General features: G+C 46.4%; 2 protein-coding genes across 3 annotated transcripts in view; both read left to right on the forward strand.

Annotated features, from left to right (window-relative positions):
- Nucleotides 1-3,744, forward strand: part of CALR (calreticulin) — a 14,283-nt gene extending 10,539 nt beyond the window's left edge. Inside the window, exons 2-9 of the mRNA XM_044670318.1 lie at nucleotides 673-774; nucleotides 1,113-1,316; nucleotides 1,528-1,622; nucleotides 1,717-1,926; nucleotides 2,016-2,129; nucleotides 2,235-2,378; nucleotides 2,481-2,573; nucleotides 2,826-3,744. Of these exons, the coding sequence (XP_044526253.1) occupies nucleotides 673-774; nucleotides 1,113-1,316; nucleotides 1,528-1,622; nucleotides 1,717-1,926; nucleotides 2,016-2,129; nucleotides 2,235-2,378; nucleotides 2,481-2,573; nucleotides 2,826-3,032 (1,169 nt within the window). The 3' untranslated portion in view covers nucleotides 3,033-3,744. The remainder of the gene's footprint in view (nucleotides 1-672; nucleotides 775-1,112; nucleotides 1,317-1,527; nucleotides 1,623-1,716; nucleotides 1,927-2,015; nucleotides 2,130-2,234; nucleotides 2,379-2,480; nucleotides 2,574-2,825) is intronic.
- A 4,481-nt stretch (nucleotides 3,745-8,225) lies between these two features.
- On the forward strand, nucleotides 8,226-13,248 carry RAD23A (RAD23 homolog A, nucleotide excision repair protein). Of its 2 annotated transcripts, XM_044658440.1 has the most exons (9): nucleotides 8,226-8,426; nucleotides 9,449-9,610; nucleotides 9,750-9,943; nucleotides 11,420-11,475; nucleotides 11,635-11,762; nucleotides 12,201-12,279; nucleotides 12,365-12,495; nucleotides 12,597-12,761; nucleotides 13,060-13,248. In XM_044658440.1, exons 1-9 carry the CDS (start codon nucleotides 8,355-8,357, stop codon nucleotides 13,171-13,173), a joined length of 1,101 nt encoding a protein of 366 aa, XP_044514375.1. In that variant the 5' UTR covers nucleotides 8,226-8,354; the 3' UTR covers nucleotides 13,174-13,248. The 2 variants fall into 2 exon arrangements, with proteins under 2 accessions (XP_044514375.1, XP_044514377.1); XM_044658442.1 differs by lacking the exon at nucleotides 12,597-12,761.
- The last annotated feature ends 1,313 nt before the right edge of the window (nucleotides 13,249-14,561 follow it).

Consider the following 14,561-nt stretch of genomic DNA (forward strand, 5'->3'; position numbering starts at 1 on the left):
GTGGGGGGGAGTGAGAGTGGGGCGGCGGTGAGGATCCACGGGGCAGAGACCCGAGGCTCGTTTGAAGCCTAGTATATGAGAATTGGAACTCCTCTGCTTGTGATCTTGTCTGTGCCCATGGAAACCTGGGGTGAGGGGGGGATTGGTTCCTGGAGAGTTAAAATATACCTTTACGAACGTGCATAAACCGAGGAGCCAGGCAAATCATTTCATCTCTAAGCTTTGGCTTTTATTCACTGTAAAATGAAGAAGCTGGACTGGAAGGTCTCAAGGTGGCATTTCAGCCCTAAATTCAGTCTCCTGCTTTGTTGACCTTGTATAAGTTCTTTTTTAGGGCTCAATTTCCCCAAAGTGAAGTTTAGATGACCTGTAAAGATTCCAGTTTTGACATTCTTTGATTTTTGAGGCTGCATGTCATCTACCTGGAAATGATTGTTGGAGGTTCATTTCCTTACCAGCTAGTAGTTAGAATGAGCAAAGTAGAGGCCCTTGGGAATGCTTGCTTAGCTCTCTGAAGCTGCCTGTGGAAGTATAGGTCGTGGTGGACAGGAATGGAAAGATGGTCACAAACTCTTTTTGCATGTTATATATGTGTGGGGTGGGGGGAGCCCTTTACCTAGTATTTAGATTCATCAGGGGAACACATGGACACTAACTTCCTTCTCTCTTCAGATTCTTGGGAGGATCGTTGGGTGGAATCCAAGCACAAGAGTGACTATGGCAAGTTTAGGCTATCGTCTGGCAAGTTCTATAGTGATGAAGAAAAGGACAAAGGTAAGGTAGTATCTCTGGTCTACTAATTCCAGTTCTGCCCATGCCAGAAGTTTAATATTGGAAAAGTCCCATACTTTATTTAAGTTAAGGCCTCAGTTTCCTCATTTATAAAGTAAGAGGAGGTTAGGTTTAGGTCTTTTAAAGTCCCTATTTGCTCTGAAAGTTTCTCTGATTCTTTGAGTCTGTGTCTGCCCAGGGGTGTGGGGGTGGGGTCAGGACTGGACCTGGGACAGAAGGCCAAGGTGTGACTGACTACTGGCCAGGTTTGGAAGTAGAGTGGTGAGCACTGAGGCAAGAAACCCCCTTACCTGAGGATAACTTTCTCACTATCTTTGTAGGGCTACAGACAAGTCAGGATGCCCGGTTCTATGCTCTGTCCTCAAGAATGGAGCCCTTCAGCAACAAGGGCCAGACATTGGTGGTACAGTTCACTGTGAAACATGAGCAGAACATCGACTGTGGTGGTGGTTATGTAAAGCTGTTCCCTGCCAACCTAGACCAGGCCAGCATGCATGGAGACTCAGAATACAATATCATGTTTGGTAAGTGTCCTTAGGACTGTCCGTGTCTCTTTCTATGGTTCTAGGTAGTCTCTAGGATGCCAGGCTGAGGTTGGCCATCTCATCAGTGAAATTGAGGAAGGAAAGGCACTTGACTCTAGGCTCCTTCCCTCCCACCTGCCCTTCATGGTGCCTCTGGGAAGCACTGGAACTCCACTTTCTCTGATCAGTTCCCCCATTTCCCCTTCTTCAGGCCCTGACATCTGTGGCCCAGGGACCAAGAAGGTTCATGTTATCTTTAACTACAAGGGCAAAAACATGCTGATTAATAAGGACATTAGATGCAAGGTAAGTTGCCTAACACATGGAGAGGCAGAGGGAAGGGGCCTAGGCTTTGTGAGGCTTTGGTCCTTTGTAACCACTGTCCTCTCACTGTTCCTAGGATGATGAGTTCACCCACCTGTACACTCTGATTGTTCGGCCAGACAACACATATGAAGTAAAGATAGACAACGTTCAGGTAGAATCAGGCTCACTAGAAGATGATTGGGACTTCCTGCCTCCCAAGAAAATCAAGGATCCTGAGGCCAAGAAGCCCGAGGACTGGGATGAGCGAGCCAAGATTGATGATCCCACTGACACAAAGCCAGAGGTAGGTTGCTTGAGTCCACTGACCATCCATTCCCTCTCCTCTCCCCCTCATTTTGAGAAGGCTGATGACATCTACTTATTGATCCCAAGGACTGGGAGAAACCTGAACACATTCCTGACCCTGATGCTCAGAAACCTGAGGATTGGGATGAAGAGATGGATGGGGAGTGGGAGCCACCAGTAATCCAGAACCCTGAGTACAAGGTGAGCCTGGAAGTTTGCCTGATGGGGCCTGTGGAGTAGAAGGGACAGTGGGAGGAATGGCACCCCATGCCTGTCTCTTTCCATTTTTCTTATTTCTTTCTGTAGGGTGAATGGAAGCCTCGGCAGATTGACAACCCTGACTACAAGGGCAAGTGGCTACATCCTGAGATTGACAATCCTGAGTATACACCTGACCCCAACCTTTATGCATATGATAGCTTTGGCGTATTGGGCTTGGACCTGTGGCAGGTGAGGAAGAAGATGTCATCAAGTCTGGGATAATACCTTATAATCTACTAGGACAGAAGGGGAAGGTTTGGCCCCACCTCTGACCCTTTTTTCTATTTGTAGGTGAAATCTGGTACCATTTTTGATAACTTTCTTGTCACCAATGATGAATCATATGCAGAAGAGTTTGGTGAAGAGACCTGGGGTGCCACAAAGGTAACTCCTCACACTTCTGTAGCTCATTCCTGACAGTAACCTTAAGGGGGGGATGATAGCAGTGGGGTATTTTCCTTTGTGCTTGAGGAAGTTTGGGCCTTATCCAGGAGTCAACAAGAGACTGACTTGTTTTCTACTCCTGGCCTTTACTCCAGGCTCAGCATTACTTTTAGATCCCACACAGTCTTGGGGGCAGGAGACCTGGGGAGGGTGAGGAGAAGTTCTGAGGTGGAGGGTATGTGCCTGTGGCAGGATGGGGAAAAGAAGATGAAGGAACAGCAGGATGAGGCAGAGCGGCAGCGAGAGGAAGAAGAGGAGAAAAAACTGAAGGAGGAAGAAGAGGCTGGAGACGACAAGGATGAGGATGACAGAGATGAGGAGGACAAAGATGATGAGGATGAGGATGACAAAGAGGATGAGGAGGACGAAGATGGCGCCCAGCCCAAGGATGAGCTGTAGGGGATGCTGCCTGCCTGGCCAGGGCCAGGACTGAGGCTGGGGGCACCCCGGGGGGCTGGGCCGGGAGCCGACTAATGTCTCTATGAGACTGGAGAACTGTTTCCATTGGGTGGGGTTGTTTGTTTGGGGTTGGGATTTTTTTTTTTTTTTAACTGGTGTCTGTCTTTATTCACTCTCCCTCAGGTCCCTCTGTCCCTCCCTTCCCTCTTTTCTCCCCCCCCCCCTCCCCTTCAGCCTCTTGGGGATGGCAGATCATGTGGGGCACCTTTTAGCCATGGGGTCAGGGGTACAGGGATCCAGGGCTTCACTCTGCATGGATGCTCAGCCTCCCTGGTGATTATACAGGGATATAGACTTCTGATCCTAAGCTGCCTCCTTTCCCCAATTGGCCCCAAGTCCTGGCTCCTCCGTTTTTTTCCCCCATCCTCAGGAGCCAGAGTATCCCAGTTAGAGGGAAGAAGGGGAGAGGGGTCTGTCAGCCTGGCTCTGCCCTTAGGCATCCCATAGCACTGAGTGGGGCTAGGGTTTGGCCAGTAGCGCCTAAGCCAAACTGTTTGCTCCCTTTTTTCCCTCTGCCAGGGCTGAGGGCAGGGGTTGGGGCAGAGCCCCTGTTGGTTGGGGGGGTAGGGAGGGGATGTCAGTTCTTGCTTGGTCACATTGAGAATGTAAGAACAACAAAAGAAATTTCTATTAAATTAAGTTTTGTGTCTCCCTCATGTGTTGAATTTCTTTTTGGGGGAGGTTTTTTTTTTTTTTTTTTTTTTTTAATTTTTTAAGCTTCCTGGTTCTATGATTTGCTGTCCAGCTCTGGACTGGGAAGGAAGGAATGGGAGCTGGTGGGGTGGAATAGTTGGTTGTTCTGGTCATTGTGAAGTGTTCATCTGTCAAGCCAGCCTGACAAAGTGGTCAGGGGTCCTCAAAAGGTGGTAAGGAAAATGACAAAAAACACTTATGGGATCAGGAGGACCAAGATAGCTGGTAGCTATCAAGGCAAGGTTCATTGAGTATAGCTTCTACTTTATAGGGAAGGCAAAACAAGCTGGGGATTTTGGACAAACTTCCACATACATAGTAAAAGGTAATGATTAAAAATAGAGTGGTTTTATGGTTACAATACCTCATTGAGCTTTAGACAAAGATTCTATAGAATAATAAATCAAACGCGTAACAGTCTATACTTGGAGACCCAAGGAAATTCATACATCAGTGATTTTTGTAGGGAACATCTTGTTCGAGGTGGGGGAAGAGAGGACTCAGGGTGAGGGGTGAGCTGCATGACAAAATATTAGCTGGTCTGTAGCCCAGACCTTTGCTGAGGGTCTCGGGCTTTGCCTCCTACATTCATCTAGTGGTGGCTTTGGTTAGAGAAGATATACAGTATCATTTTTTCTGGCTTCTGTGCCTCTGGTTTGTCTCTTTTTCCACCTTTGTCTTAGGGTTCAGAGACTTTCTCCATGAGCCTGAAGAGGACCATTTAACAACTGTTGCCTAGCAAACAAAACTTGTAATATATAAAACAAAAGATGATGTATAAAAGTGAACTATTCAGTATAAGTGTATGTCCCTTTATTCTTCTGGATACCTCTAATTTTTTATTGATATTCTCTTTTTAAATTATTTTTTGTTTCTGTATTACTAACTACCACTTCCAAGACACAACTCTCCACCTTCCCTGGTACCAATCAAACACAAGCAAAAAAAATTCACAAAATAGCCATGTCTGAAAATGTACATTCATTTCTACCCTAAAGTCTGTCCATTCTGCCAAGAGGTGGAAGGCCTGCTCCCGAGTTTTCTATAGTCATCACTGATTATTGTGTTGATAAGTGTTCTTTGAAAGCCTCTCAAAGTTATCAGGTTATAAATTTTGGCTCGGCTACTCTGCATCAATATATGTCTTTCTAGTTTTTTCTCAGTTATTAACAAAAATATTCCATTAGGTTCATATACTGTAGTACAGAGTTATTCTCCAAATAATAGGCACCCACTATCTCCAGTTTGTCACAATACAAAGTGCTTTGAATCTTTTTTGTATTTATGGGTCTTTTCCTTGATCATTTGTATAGAGTAGGTGGTATGGACCAAAACATTGCAGTGGTATTGCTGGGTCAAAGGCTATGTAAATACTCAGTGACTTGGAATAATTCCAATTTCTTGCCAGAATGATGGGATGAGGGCTATTTTTTTTTCACACACAAACAGATGCCTTTATAATGTTAGATTATGAATTTGAGAGCCCCTGATTCTGGTGGTTTGTATCACCAAAGCCCAGTAGACTGCTTTGTTTTGTTAATCACAAACATTACATTGCTTGAATGGAGGAAATGAAAGTAGAACAATCTTGAGCCCCAGAATGAGGATCTTCAAGAAGGTATGGCCATTGTCAACAAGAATATAGTATTGAGCATGAACCTGAAGTGACTGTTGGGCCTCAAGCTAGGTACATTGCTAGCAAATACTAGAAAGGCGGGAGTACTGGAGACTAGTCAAGTCCAGAGAGAGACCTAGGCATGATAGTTGATCCAGCAGATGGGGTCTCCAAAGGAGAATCTGGAAAGAATAAGAACTAATGTATAGAGAGCTATCCATTTTGCAATTTTCTTATTTTATCCTCATGAACAACCCTGGGAAAGAGATGCTATTATTATCCTCATTTTACAGATGCAAACAGGTTAAGTGACTTACTGAAGTGTCATATACATCAGGACAGAGTCCGAGACTGGACTTGAACTCTGGTGTTTCTGACTCCATGGTTGGTTCTACTCACCATATCCCTAGCTATCTGAAGAGGCCTCTGCCAAATTTTAGAAAAGGCAGACAAGCTAGATTGCATCCAGAAGGGTCATTCTGAGGAGCCTCAAGACCATACAGATTAGTAGAAGAAACTAGGAATGTTTAGCTGGAGTAAGAAGATGGAGTATATGTTGTCTTCGAGAAGTAGCTGATTGGAAGAGGGCCTGTTGAGCTTGGTCCCTGGGGGCAGACCCAGGAATGTTACAAGGAAGTCACAGGGGCTCTACATAATGAAAAACTTGATAACAAATGGTGCTGTACAAAAGGGTGATGAGTTTCTCTTCACTAAGGGCCCTGAGCCACTTTTTAGAGATATTGTAGGATCTCTGACCAGGAACAGATGAGATGGCCTCTAAGGGTCATTCCATTGTTGTAGTTTCAAAAGTTTCATCTAAAGATGGAAGAGACATTAAAGGCCCTTAAGTCCTACTCAAAGTCTTTAAGATGAACAAACTGATCAAGAGATGAAAATCTCTTGAGATTTTCAATATAATTCAGCCAAAGTCAGGGCAGAATAAAGATTCTTTTCCAGATCCTCTATGTAGTCATTTGTTCTTTTCACTGCAATATAATTTTTTAACCCTTACTTTCTGTCTTTAGAATAGACACCAATTATCAATTCTAAGCCAGAAGAGTGATAAGGGACCGGCAGTTGAGGTTAAGTGACTTGCCCAAGTTCACACAGCTAGGAAGTGTCTGAGGACAGATTTTTAATACAGATCCTCCCAACTGCAGGCCTGACAGCTTTATCCACTGTGAACTGCTTATTATATTTGTTAACCAAAAAAAAAAAAAACACAGAACTATTAAATAGTTAGAAAAAACACTCTTTAATTAAGGAAAGGGGTTCAGTGCTTTCTTCAAAGCCTCCACTCAGAGCTTCGAGCTACACACCCAGGCAGAGTCCCAAGACCCTGGTTTGCTCTGGTCACTGACTTTTGAGAGTACCACTGCACCAGATGACAACTTCAAGGAACAAAAGAATTTGGGGAACTTATATACCTTTTTTAAAAACTGAGGGACAGGGAAATATGATTGATTGACATTACCATGAGTAAAAGGAAACAGGAATGTTCAAACTACCTGACAGGCTTGGGACAGAAACCATAGCCAGAAGATAGGGTGCCTACTTTACAATGGATACTAAAAGGATGGTCCCTGCCCACTTTCTTCTTGGGAACAGCCCTGATACAATAGGGAAAACTAAGATAAAAGGAAATGTAGCATTTGCTTAACCCCATCTAACAGATTATCATTTACTTTAGGGTCTATTTTCAGTCTGAGACTAGCTAAATCTGAAACTTCCCTTGGGTTGAACTCTGAAGAACTTGGGACCTCTTATTACAAGCTAACCCTAAACTTGGGGTTCATCAGATAGCATCTTACTATGCTACATGTTTGGGGGTTTCTAGATCCCATGTTGACATATTGGATATCCATTCTTAAATTGTAACCTCCCTGAGAGCAGGAACTTTCATTTGTGTGTTGGAAAAAATGAGTGGTGGTAACTATGACCTCACCTATCACTCGTACTTCCTAGGCCAAAGTGTTGCTCTGTGGCAACAAGTCCTCTATATCCAGATGCTTTGCTGCATTTGATTTCAGCTGAAACCTATATGTATTGTCTCTAGTAAGATGCAAATTCCTAGAGTTCAGGAATAATCTTGATTTCCTAGTGCTTAGAACAGTGCTTTGCAGAGGAAACACTCGATAATTGCATTTGTAGAAGGGCAGTGTAGTCAATGAAAGCCTTAGTATCCAGGGAAACAAAGTAGAGGGGTGATCCAAATTAGGTGATTTTCTGAAATAAGTGGAATTTTTTGAAAGGATGGAGCTTGGGCTTCGCTGGGGAGAAGAGCTTGCTAGTATAGCTGATGAGGAAATAGAGAAATTCAGGACAAGAGGAGCTATATGATAAAACAGCCTCTATTCATCCCCTTAAATCAGGGTAAAAGGTGCAATGGAAAGAGCACTAGGTTTGTTCTTCCATTTATGCTACCTTGAATAAATCACTGAACATCTCTGGGACCTAATTTCATCTGTAAAATGAAAGGGTTGTATTTGTAATATCCCTTTCAGTTCTAAATCTATCACACTATTATCTCCTGGGGCCATTTTGTGACATCAAGACACCACTCAAAACAATGACGTCACTACGTGAGAAGCCCCTAGTGCGCAAGCTCCGAGGGGGATGGGGGGGGGGGGTAGGTGTGCTGCCTCAGCGACAACGACAAGGTGGTTCCTCTATACGCACGCCCGGGAGAGAAAGTTCTTTCTCCCCGCCCAACTCTTCATCGACCGCTATCACGTGATTAGGGTCGCCGCGCGAGCGCGTCTATCTCCTTCCTCTGGTCTCGAGGAACGCATGACCCGGAAGTAGTTCCCGGCATGGCTCGGGGCGCTAAGATGGCGGCGGCGTGAGTTGCATGTTCCAGTGTGTCTACTGTCCCGGAGCCGCCGCTTCTGACGGAGTGAGGGACGGACCGGACCGGACGGACCGAAGCCGCCGCCGCCCGCTTGGGTCCAGCCATGGCCGTCACCGTCACCTTGAAGACGCTGCAGCAACAAACGTTTAAGATCCGCATGGAGCCAGGGGAGACGGTGAGGCCGCGGCCGCGGACGGGGACGGAGGCCGGGACGGGACAGCACAAGTCCGACTCGCCTTCGCCCTTCTCCCTGCGGGGCGGGCCAGATGTAGCCTCCTCCCCTTCCCACACCCTTACTCCCATTCCTGCCTCCTCAAACTAATTCTCTCCCTTCCTCGTCCCCTCTTTCTTCTTTTCTCCTTCTATTCCTCCCTTTCCTCACCCTCACCCTCAACTGGCTTCCCTCCCTTCCTCCTTCAAAAGGCCAGCGGCTCCTCCACCTCCCTGTCTTTCTGGGCTTGTGCGGGTGGGGAGCCACCCCCAGGGCTGCTTTTTTGGGGAAGGGTGAGGTTGTTGGCAGAACTATGGGCCTGACACCTCCCCCCCCCTTAGCCTGGGGCGGTGATGATGACATTTGTAGGTTATATATTGATGGCGAGCTTTAGCTACCCCAGCTCTACAACCTTGTTAAGTGGGTAGTGGGAGGATTGTCTTCTTGAGTAAAGGAGGCCAATGGGGGGAGCAGAGGGTGACAGGTAGACGAAGCATAATTAGTAGTTCTACATATAAAGTATTGTGTGCACTTGCTTCAGTTTTAGTGACGACTCTGTGCTGAGGTAGGGAAGGGATTATCCCTCCTTTTACAGACCCTGTTGGACTAAATGGACTCTAAGGTCCCTTCTAAATCCCCTGATCTCTAAATCCTCTGCTTATATGAAAGATGAGGAAATCGAAGCCCAGAAAAAAGAAAGGGACCTGCTTAGGTTCACACAGTGAGTAAGAGCTGAGATGAGAAATCAAAGCTTCTGACTTTCAGTCTGGGCTACTTTCTATGTTGGTATATGTTCCCCATTCCTCTGGTCCCCAAAGCGATGAGGACCCAATCTATAAGGCCACCAATCACCCTTCCCTTTACTCCCTGGTCTCCTGACTCTCACTGTGTGGCTCTTGGGCAAATCCTTTCCCTATGTGTAAAAGGAGGGGGTTGGATTCTTTTTCTAAGGTTCTTTCCTAACCCAAATTCTATTTCCCCCTCAGGTGAAAGTGCTCAAGGAGAAGATCGAGGCAGAGAAAGGTCGTGATGCCTTCCCTGTTTCTGGACAGAAGCTTATCTATGCAGGAAAGATTCTCAGTGATGATGTCCCCATCAGAGACTATAAGATTGATGAGAAAAACTTTGTGGTCGTCATGGTGACTAAGGTGAGGAGAGGCTGGATGGTGGGGTGTCACCAACTGTGTCCTAAATAGATTAAGCCTGGACAGGGTGGAGTCTGGTCCCCTGCTATGTTGGGGCTGATAAAAACAAGACTCTGACATATCTTCTCTTTGGCCCTCCCAGGCCAAAGCAGGGCCTGCCACTTCGGTGCCTCCAGAGCCCTCTGCCCCTGCTGCTGCCAACACTCTGGAGCCCTCTACACCTGTCCCACCAGCTCCTACCATTGTTGCCATGCCCCTGCCTCCACCAGCCCCCAATGAGGAGAAGAAGCCCACAGAGGAGTCAGCTGCTGGGACACTTCCAGAGGCTAGGCCTGGGTAAGGGCTTCCTAGGTTGAGGTTGGGGGACTTCTTATGCTTTCCCAGAATCTCTATACTGTAAAGGGATCTTGGAGGGCAATCTATTCCAAGGCCTAAAGGGGTTAAATGACTTATTCTTTCCATGACATTCCTGATCACTTGTCATCCAGCCTTTGCTTTAAAGCTTCCAATAACAAGGAACTAACTCCTGAGACAGCCCAATTCATTCTAGGACATATTTAATTTTTTAGAAGGTTTTTCTTAAATTGAGTCAAAATCTGCCTTCAACTCCAACCCATTCTACTCATTGTATTGTACATCGTACACCAGGATCCTGGTGTTAGACCATCTGGGTTCACTTTGTATTATGTGAACTTGCACATGTTATATACTTCCAGGTGCTCAGTTTCCTCAACTGTAAAGTGAGAGGGTTGACTAGATGGTTTCCAAAGTCCTTTCCAGCTCTAATTAAATGATTTTGTGATCCAAGTTTTATCCTTTAGCGCCCATCAAAATGAATTTAATCCAACTCTCACTTATATGAGACTACTTTTGTGGTTTCCTGAGTTTGTTTACCCTTGTCCCCCTTCCCAGGTAAACCCAGGGTCCCTGGGATGATGGAGGCAGCCCAGGGGAGAGGGAGGTGAGCAGCACTTGTGTGGAACCTGAATCAGAGCTACAGAATCTGGGTTTTGGGAAGGGTTCTCAGATGCAATCTGAGTCCAACCTGTTCCTAATCAAGATTTCTTTCTAATGCAACCATCAACACATGGCCACCTGGCTTCTACTGAGGACTCCTAGTGAGAGGGAGCTCTCCCCCACCCCACCCCACCCCCTGCTGCTTAGGACAACTCTGCTTGTTTTTTTCTTACACTTATTTCTTGTATTTAGGCCAAGTAGGAGTATTTTGTCTTCCATATGATAGCTCTCCAGACACTTAAACTGTTCTCCTTTGCCTCAAATATTTCTTTTCTAACCTAAACTTCCTCAATTTCTTCAGTTGAGCCTCATGGAGTCTTGTTTTTTCTCCCATCCTCTTACCATCCTGTCCAAACCTAGTGCCTCAAACTGAAGCTTATGTGTCATACATGGTTTGGTCAGGGCAGAACAGAGCAGAACTTTCACTTTCCTTGCTTTAAAAATGACTCTCATTGCAGCCTTGGAGTATTTTGAACTTTTTTTTGGCTGCTTTGTGACACTGCTTTGTGTTTGTAGTCTGTGAAAACTCCTAGATTACCACCATGAGCAGCACTGTGCTGTATAACCAGTTAAGTTTTTGAACCCAAGTATACAATTTAACATCAACCTTTATTAAACTTGACTTTATTCAATTGGTGTATCCTTCTAGCCAAGTTCTTTTTAGATTCTGACTCTGTAGCATTTTAGTGCTCCCCTTCTGCCCCAGCCAACTTGGCATCTTCCACAAATTTGACAAGCTAGCCTTTGGTAGTTTCATCTAAGGCATTGATAAAAATGTTTTTGTCAACTCCACAGCTCTCTTCCCTCTTCAGGGAGCAGCGGACAGGAGGATGATGCAGCCTCTACACTAGGTGAGTGGCTGGGTGGTAAACCATATCTTTGGGTGGGTAGCAGAATGAGGGCTCTGGGGTAGGGAATGGGAAAAAGGAAGAAAGGCTTCTGGCTGAGGGCAAGGGGGATATAACCAACCCAGTTGCCCCAAAGCCTTCCTTCTTTCTCTCTCCCTTTAGTGACAGGCTCTGAATATGAGACGATGCTGACAGAAATCATGTCCATGGGCTATGAGCGTGAGCGTGTGGTAGCTGCCCTGAGGGCCAGTTACAACAACCCACATCGAGCAGTGGAGTACTTGCTAATGGTGAGCTGGCTCATAGTCACCCACCTGGGCCTCTCCCTTAATTTTCCCTGGGAAGACATTTAGTCCAAGTTAGAGGATGTATAGCTTCAAGTAAAAGCAGCCTTGTGTTTTGGAAAGAACACTGGTTTTGAATCCTACTTTGCTATTCTTTACTTAGCTATATGACCTTGACACTTATTTCTGCCCTTTGTGGCATAAAGAGATTTTTTATGATTCTTTTCAGATCTAATTTGGGGAGGGAGAGATGAAGGATCTTTCTGGGATCCACTTTTGATATCTGATATTTAGACTCGGTTGTCATGGGCCAATGTGCATATTATGTGAATAATCTTGTTTCCTCTGCTCCCCACCTAACATAGAGCTGGGTACATGGTAGAGAGGACTCAGTTTATGCTAATAAGGTTGAATGGCCATCTTCTACCCTCTTTGGCCCTACAGGGGATCCCAGGAAGTCCAGAGCCTGAGAGTGGCCCTGTACAGGAGAGCCAAGCCCCTGAGCAGCCTGCCCCAGAGGGAGGTAAGTAGTGGGCAACAGACCAGGAAGGAGGAACCTTTTTCTGCTCAGGTCTAAAGGGGGCTCCCTCCTCCATCTGCCTTGACAGGCGAGAACCCCTTGGAATTCCTCCGTGACCAGCCTCAGTTCCAGAACATGCGACAAGTGATTCAGCAGAACCCATCCTTGCTCCCAGCCCTGCTACAGCAGTTGGGCCAGGAGAATCCTCAATTACTGCAGGTAGGCAGGGAATTTTTGGATTGGGCTGGGCTTGGTGACTGCCATTGATGATAGATAAGTGATCCTATCAGTGACCTGGCTTGTTCTACTTCTCCCCCCAGCAAATCAGTAGGCACCAGGAACAGTTCATCCAGATGTTGAATGAGCCCACAGGGGAGCTGGCAGACATGTCGGATGTGGAAGGAGAGGTTGGGGCCATTGGTGAGGAATCCCCCCAGATGAACTACATCCAGGTCACTCCACAGGAAAAAGAAGCCATAGAGAGGGTAAGGGACCAGCAAGGGTGGGAGGTGGGGATGGAGAGCTGGCTTCCTGGCTTCTCAGAGTAGTGAATATATCTCCTACTCCTTATCTCTGTAGATTTGGAGTGAAGGCCTGGACTTGAATCCTTGTTCTATTACTTATTCCTTATGGACAATGGGCAAGTCATAGCCCCTTTCTGGGGCTCTTTCCCTGCCTATAAAGCAAGGGGGTCAAAATGGATGGTATTCCCTTCCAGTTGTAAATAGTGTGATCCCTGTGACTATTACTCCTCACCCTCATCTTTTGGTCCATCTCCTGCAGTTGAAGGCCCTGGGATTTCCTGAGAGCCTGGTAATCCAGGCCTACTTCGCTTGTGAGAAGAATGAGAACCTGGCAGCAAATTTTCTCCTGAGTCAGAACTTGGATGACGAGTGATACAGGGAGAGAGGGAAGGAAATTGAGCTTACCCCCCCACCTTACCCCCACTGCCGGCAAAAAAGTTTTATAGAAGAAAACAAATATATATATATATATGTGTGTGTGTGTGTGTATATATATATATGTACATATATATATATACATGTTTATTTAAATGGAAAAAAAAAAACAAAAAAGACTACCCGAGTGCCCTCTTAACTCCCCTTTTTCCCAAAGAAGTTGGGGCCACACACAGCTGTGAAGCTGTCCTTGCCCCAGCATTCCCCCCCATTTCTGAATGTGCACGTGTGCATCTGTGTGAGAGAAAGAGTGTGTATGTGTGTGTGAGCTGGAGCTGGCGGCCTGGCCAGGGGATTTGGAGACAGATGGGCCCCTCCTGGCCTGTGGCCCAGCTTGCTGCTGAGACAGATGGAGCCTTGGCCCCAGCTCCCAGCAAGCAGGTCTCTCCTCCCTCCCTTCCCCTGAAACTGCTGATGTCCCCACCCCCTCCTAGAGGGAGTCTGTGGTGGCCCAGCTCCACCCCTTCTGCCCCCTTTCTGACTTGGGGTAGGGGTGGGGGAGTGAGGGAACCTGATCTTCCCTTGGAATGAAACTGTCCAAATTCTTCCATCTGGCTTTTTGCAAGGAAAGTCAGATGAAGGATAGCTAGGGCTAATTGCTTATCACCAGCCTGAGTGCTAGGGGGAAGAAGATGAGATGTTGGAATTCGAGCAAAAAACTTCTCTAAGTACACAGTGAAAGAACTAGTAAAGAACAAGGGAGAGTCTGAATCCTTCTTGCTTTGGTCTAGAAGGAACTGAATTACAACAGGCTGGAGCTTAGGGTAAGGTATTCACTAGAGAGAACTATCTGGGCAGAAACTAAACCTAGGTAGGGCTAGACTGTCCTGACTCCTTCCCTCTTGCCTTCTTTACCCTGCCCCACCCCCCCACCCCAAGTGTCTCCAATAAAGGTTTTGAAGTGAATAAAGTTTTAGAAACAAGCTAGGGGCAGCTGGTTTAGTTCCTGTCTTCTGTCCTGTGAGGTATGAAGTAACCAGGCCCTGTTCACCAGGAAAATGTGGCTATAGGTGGGATAAGTTAATAGGCAGACAGGGTCCTGAGCTATTGGGAAGCATAGACACTATCTCATCGGGTCTGGGGAGGATGGCTAGCCCTTACCAGGGTAAATCAGCCTTTCACTTGCCCCAGCTGCTCAGGCTTGGCCCTCCTCAGAGTCAGCTGCTTGGTGAGCTTTGCAGAGCCAAACCCTGTGATGCTCTGGCCCAGGAGGGAGCCCCCACCCCCACCCTCCAAGCTAGGAGAAATACTGGATGGGTGAAGCCCTCCCTCCGATACACATACTGCTGTCTGTTTTGGCTACTTTCCCCCTTGGTAATTGGCTAA

This window comes from Gracilinanus agilis, chromosome 1 (genome assembly GCF_016433145.1).
Source record: "Gracilinanus agilis isolate LMUSP501 chromosome 1, AgileGrace, whole genome shotgun sequence".
Lineage (NCBI taxonomy): Eukaryota > Metazoa > Chordata > Mammalia > Didelphimorphia > Didelphidae > Gracilinanus > Gracilinanus agilis.

Excerpts from the sequence above, each read along its gene's own strand:
- RAD23A (XM_044658440.1), top strand. The coding sequence starts at position 8,355 with ATGGCCGTCACCGTCACCTTGAAGACGCTGCAGCAACAAACGTTTAAG. Across the intron at positions 11,763-12,200 it reads CAGTGGAGTACTTGCTAATG|GGGATCCCAGGAAGTCCAGA; the intron begins GTGAGCTGGCTC and ends TTGGCCCTACAG. Across the intron at positions 12,496-12,596 it reads AGAATCCTCAATTACTGCAG|CAAATCAGTAGGCACCAGGA; the intron begins GTAGGCAGGGAA and ends TTCTCCCCCCAG.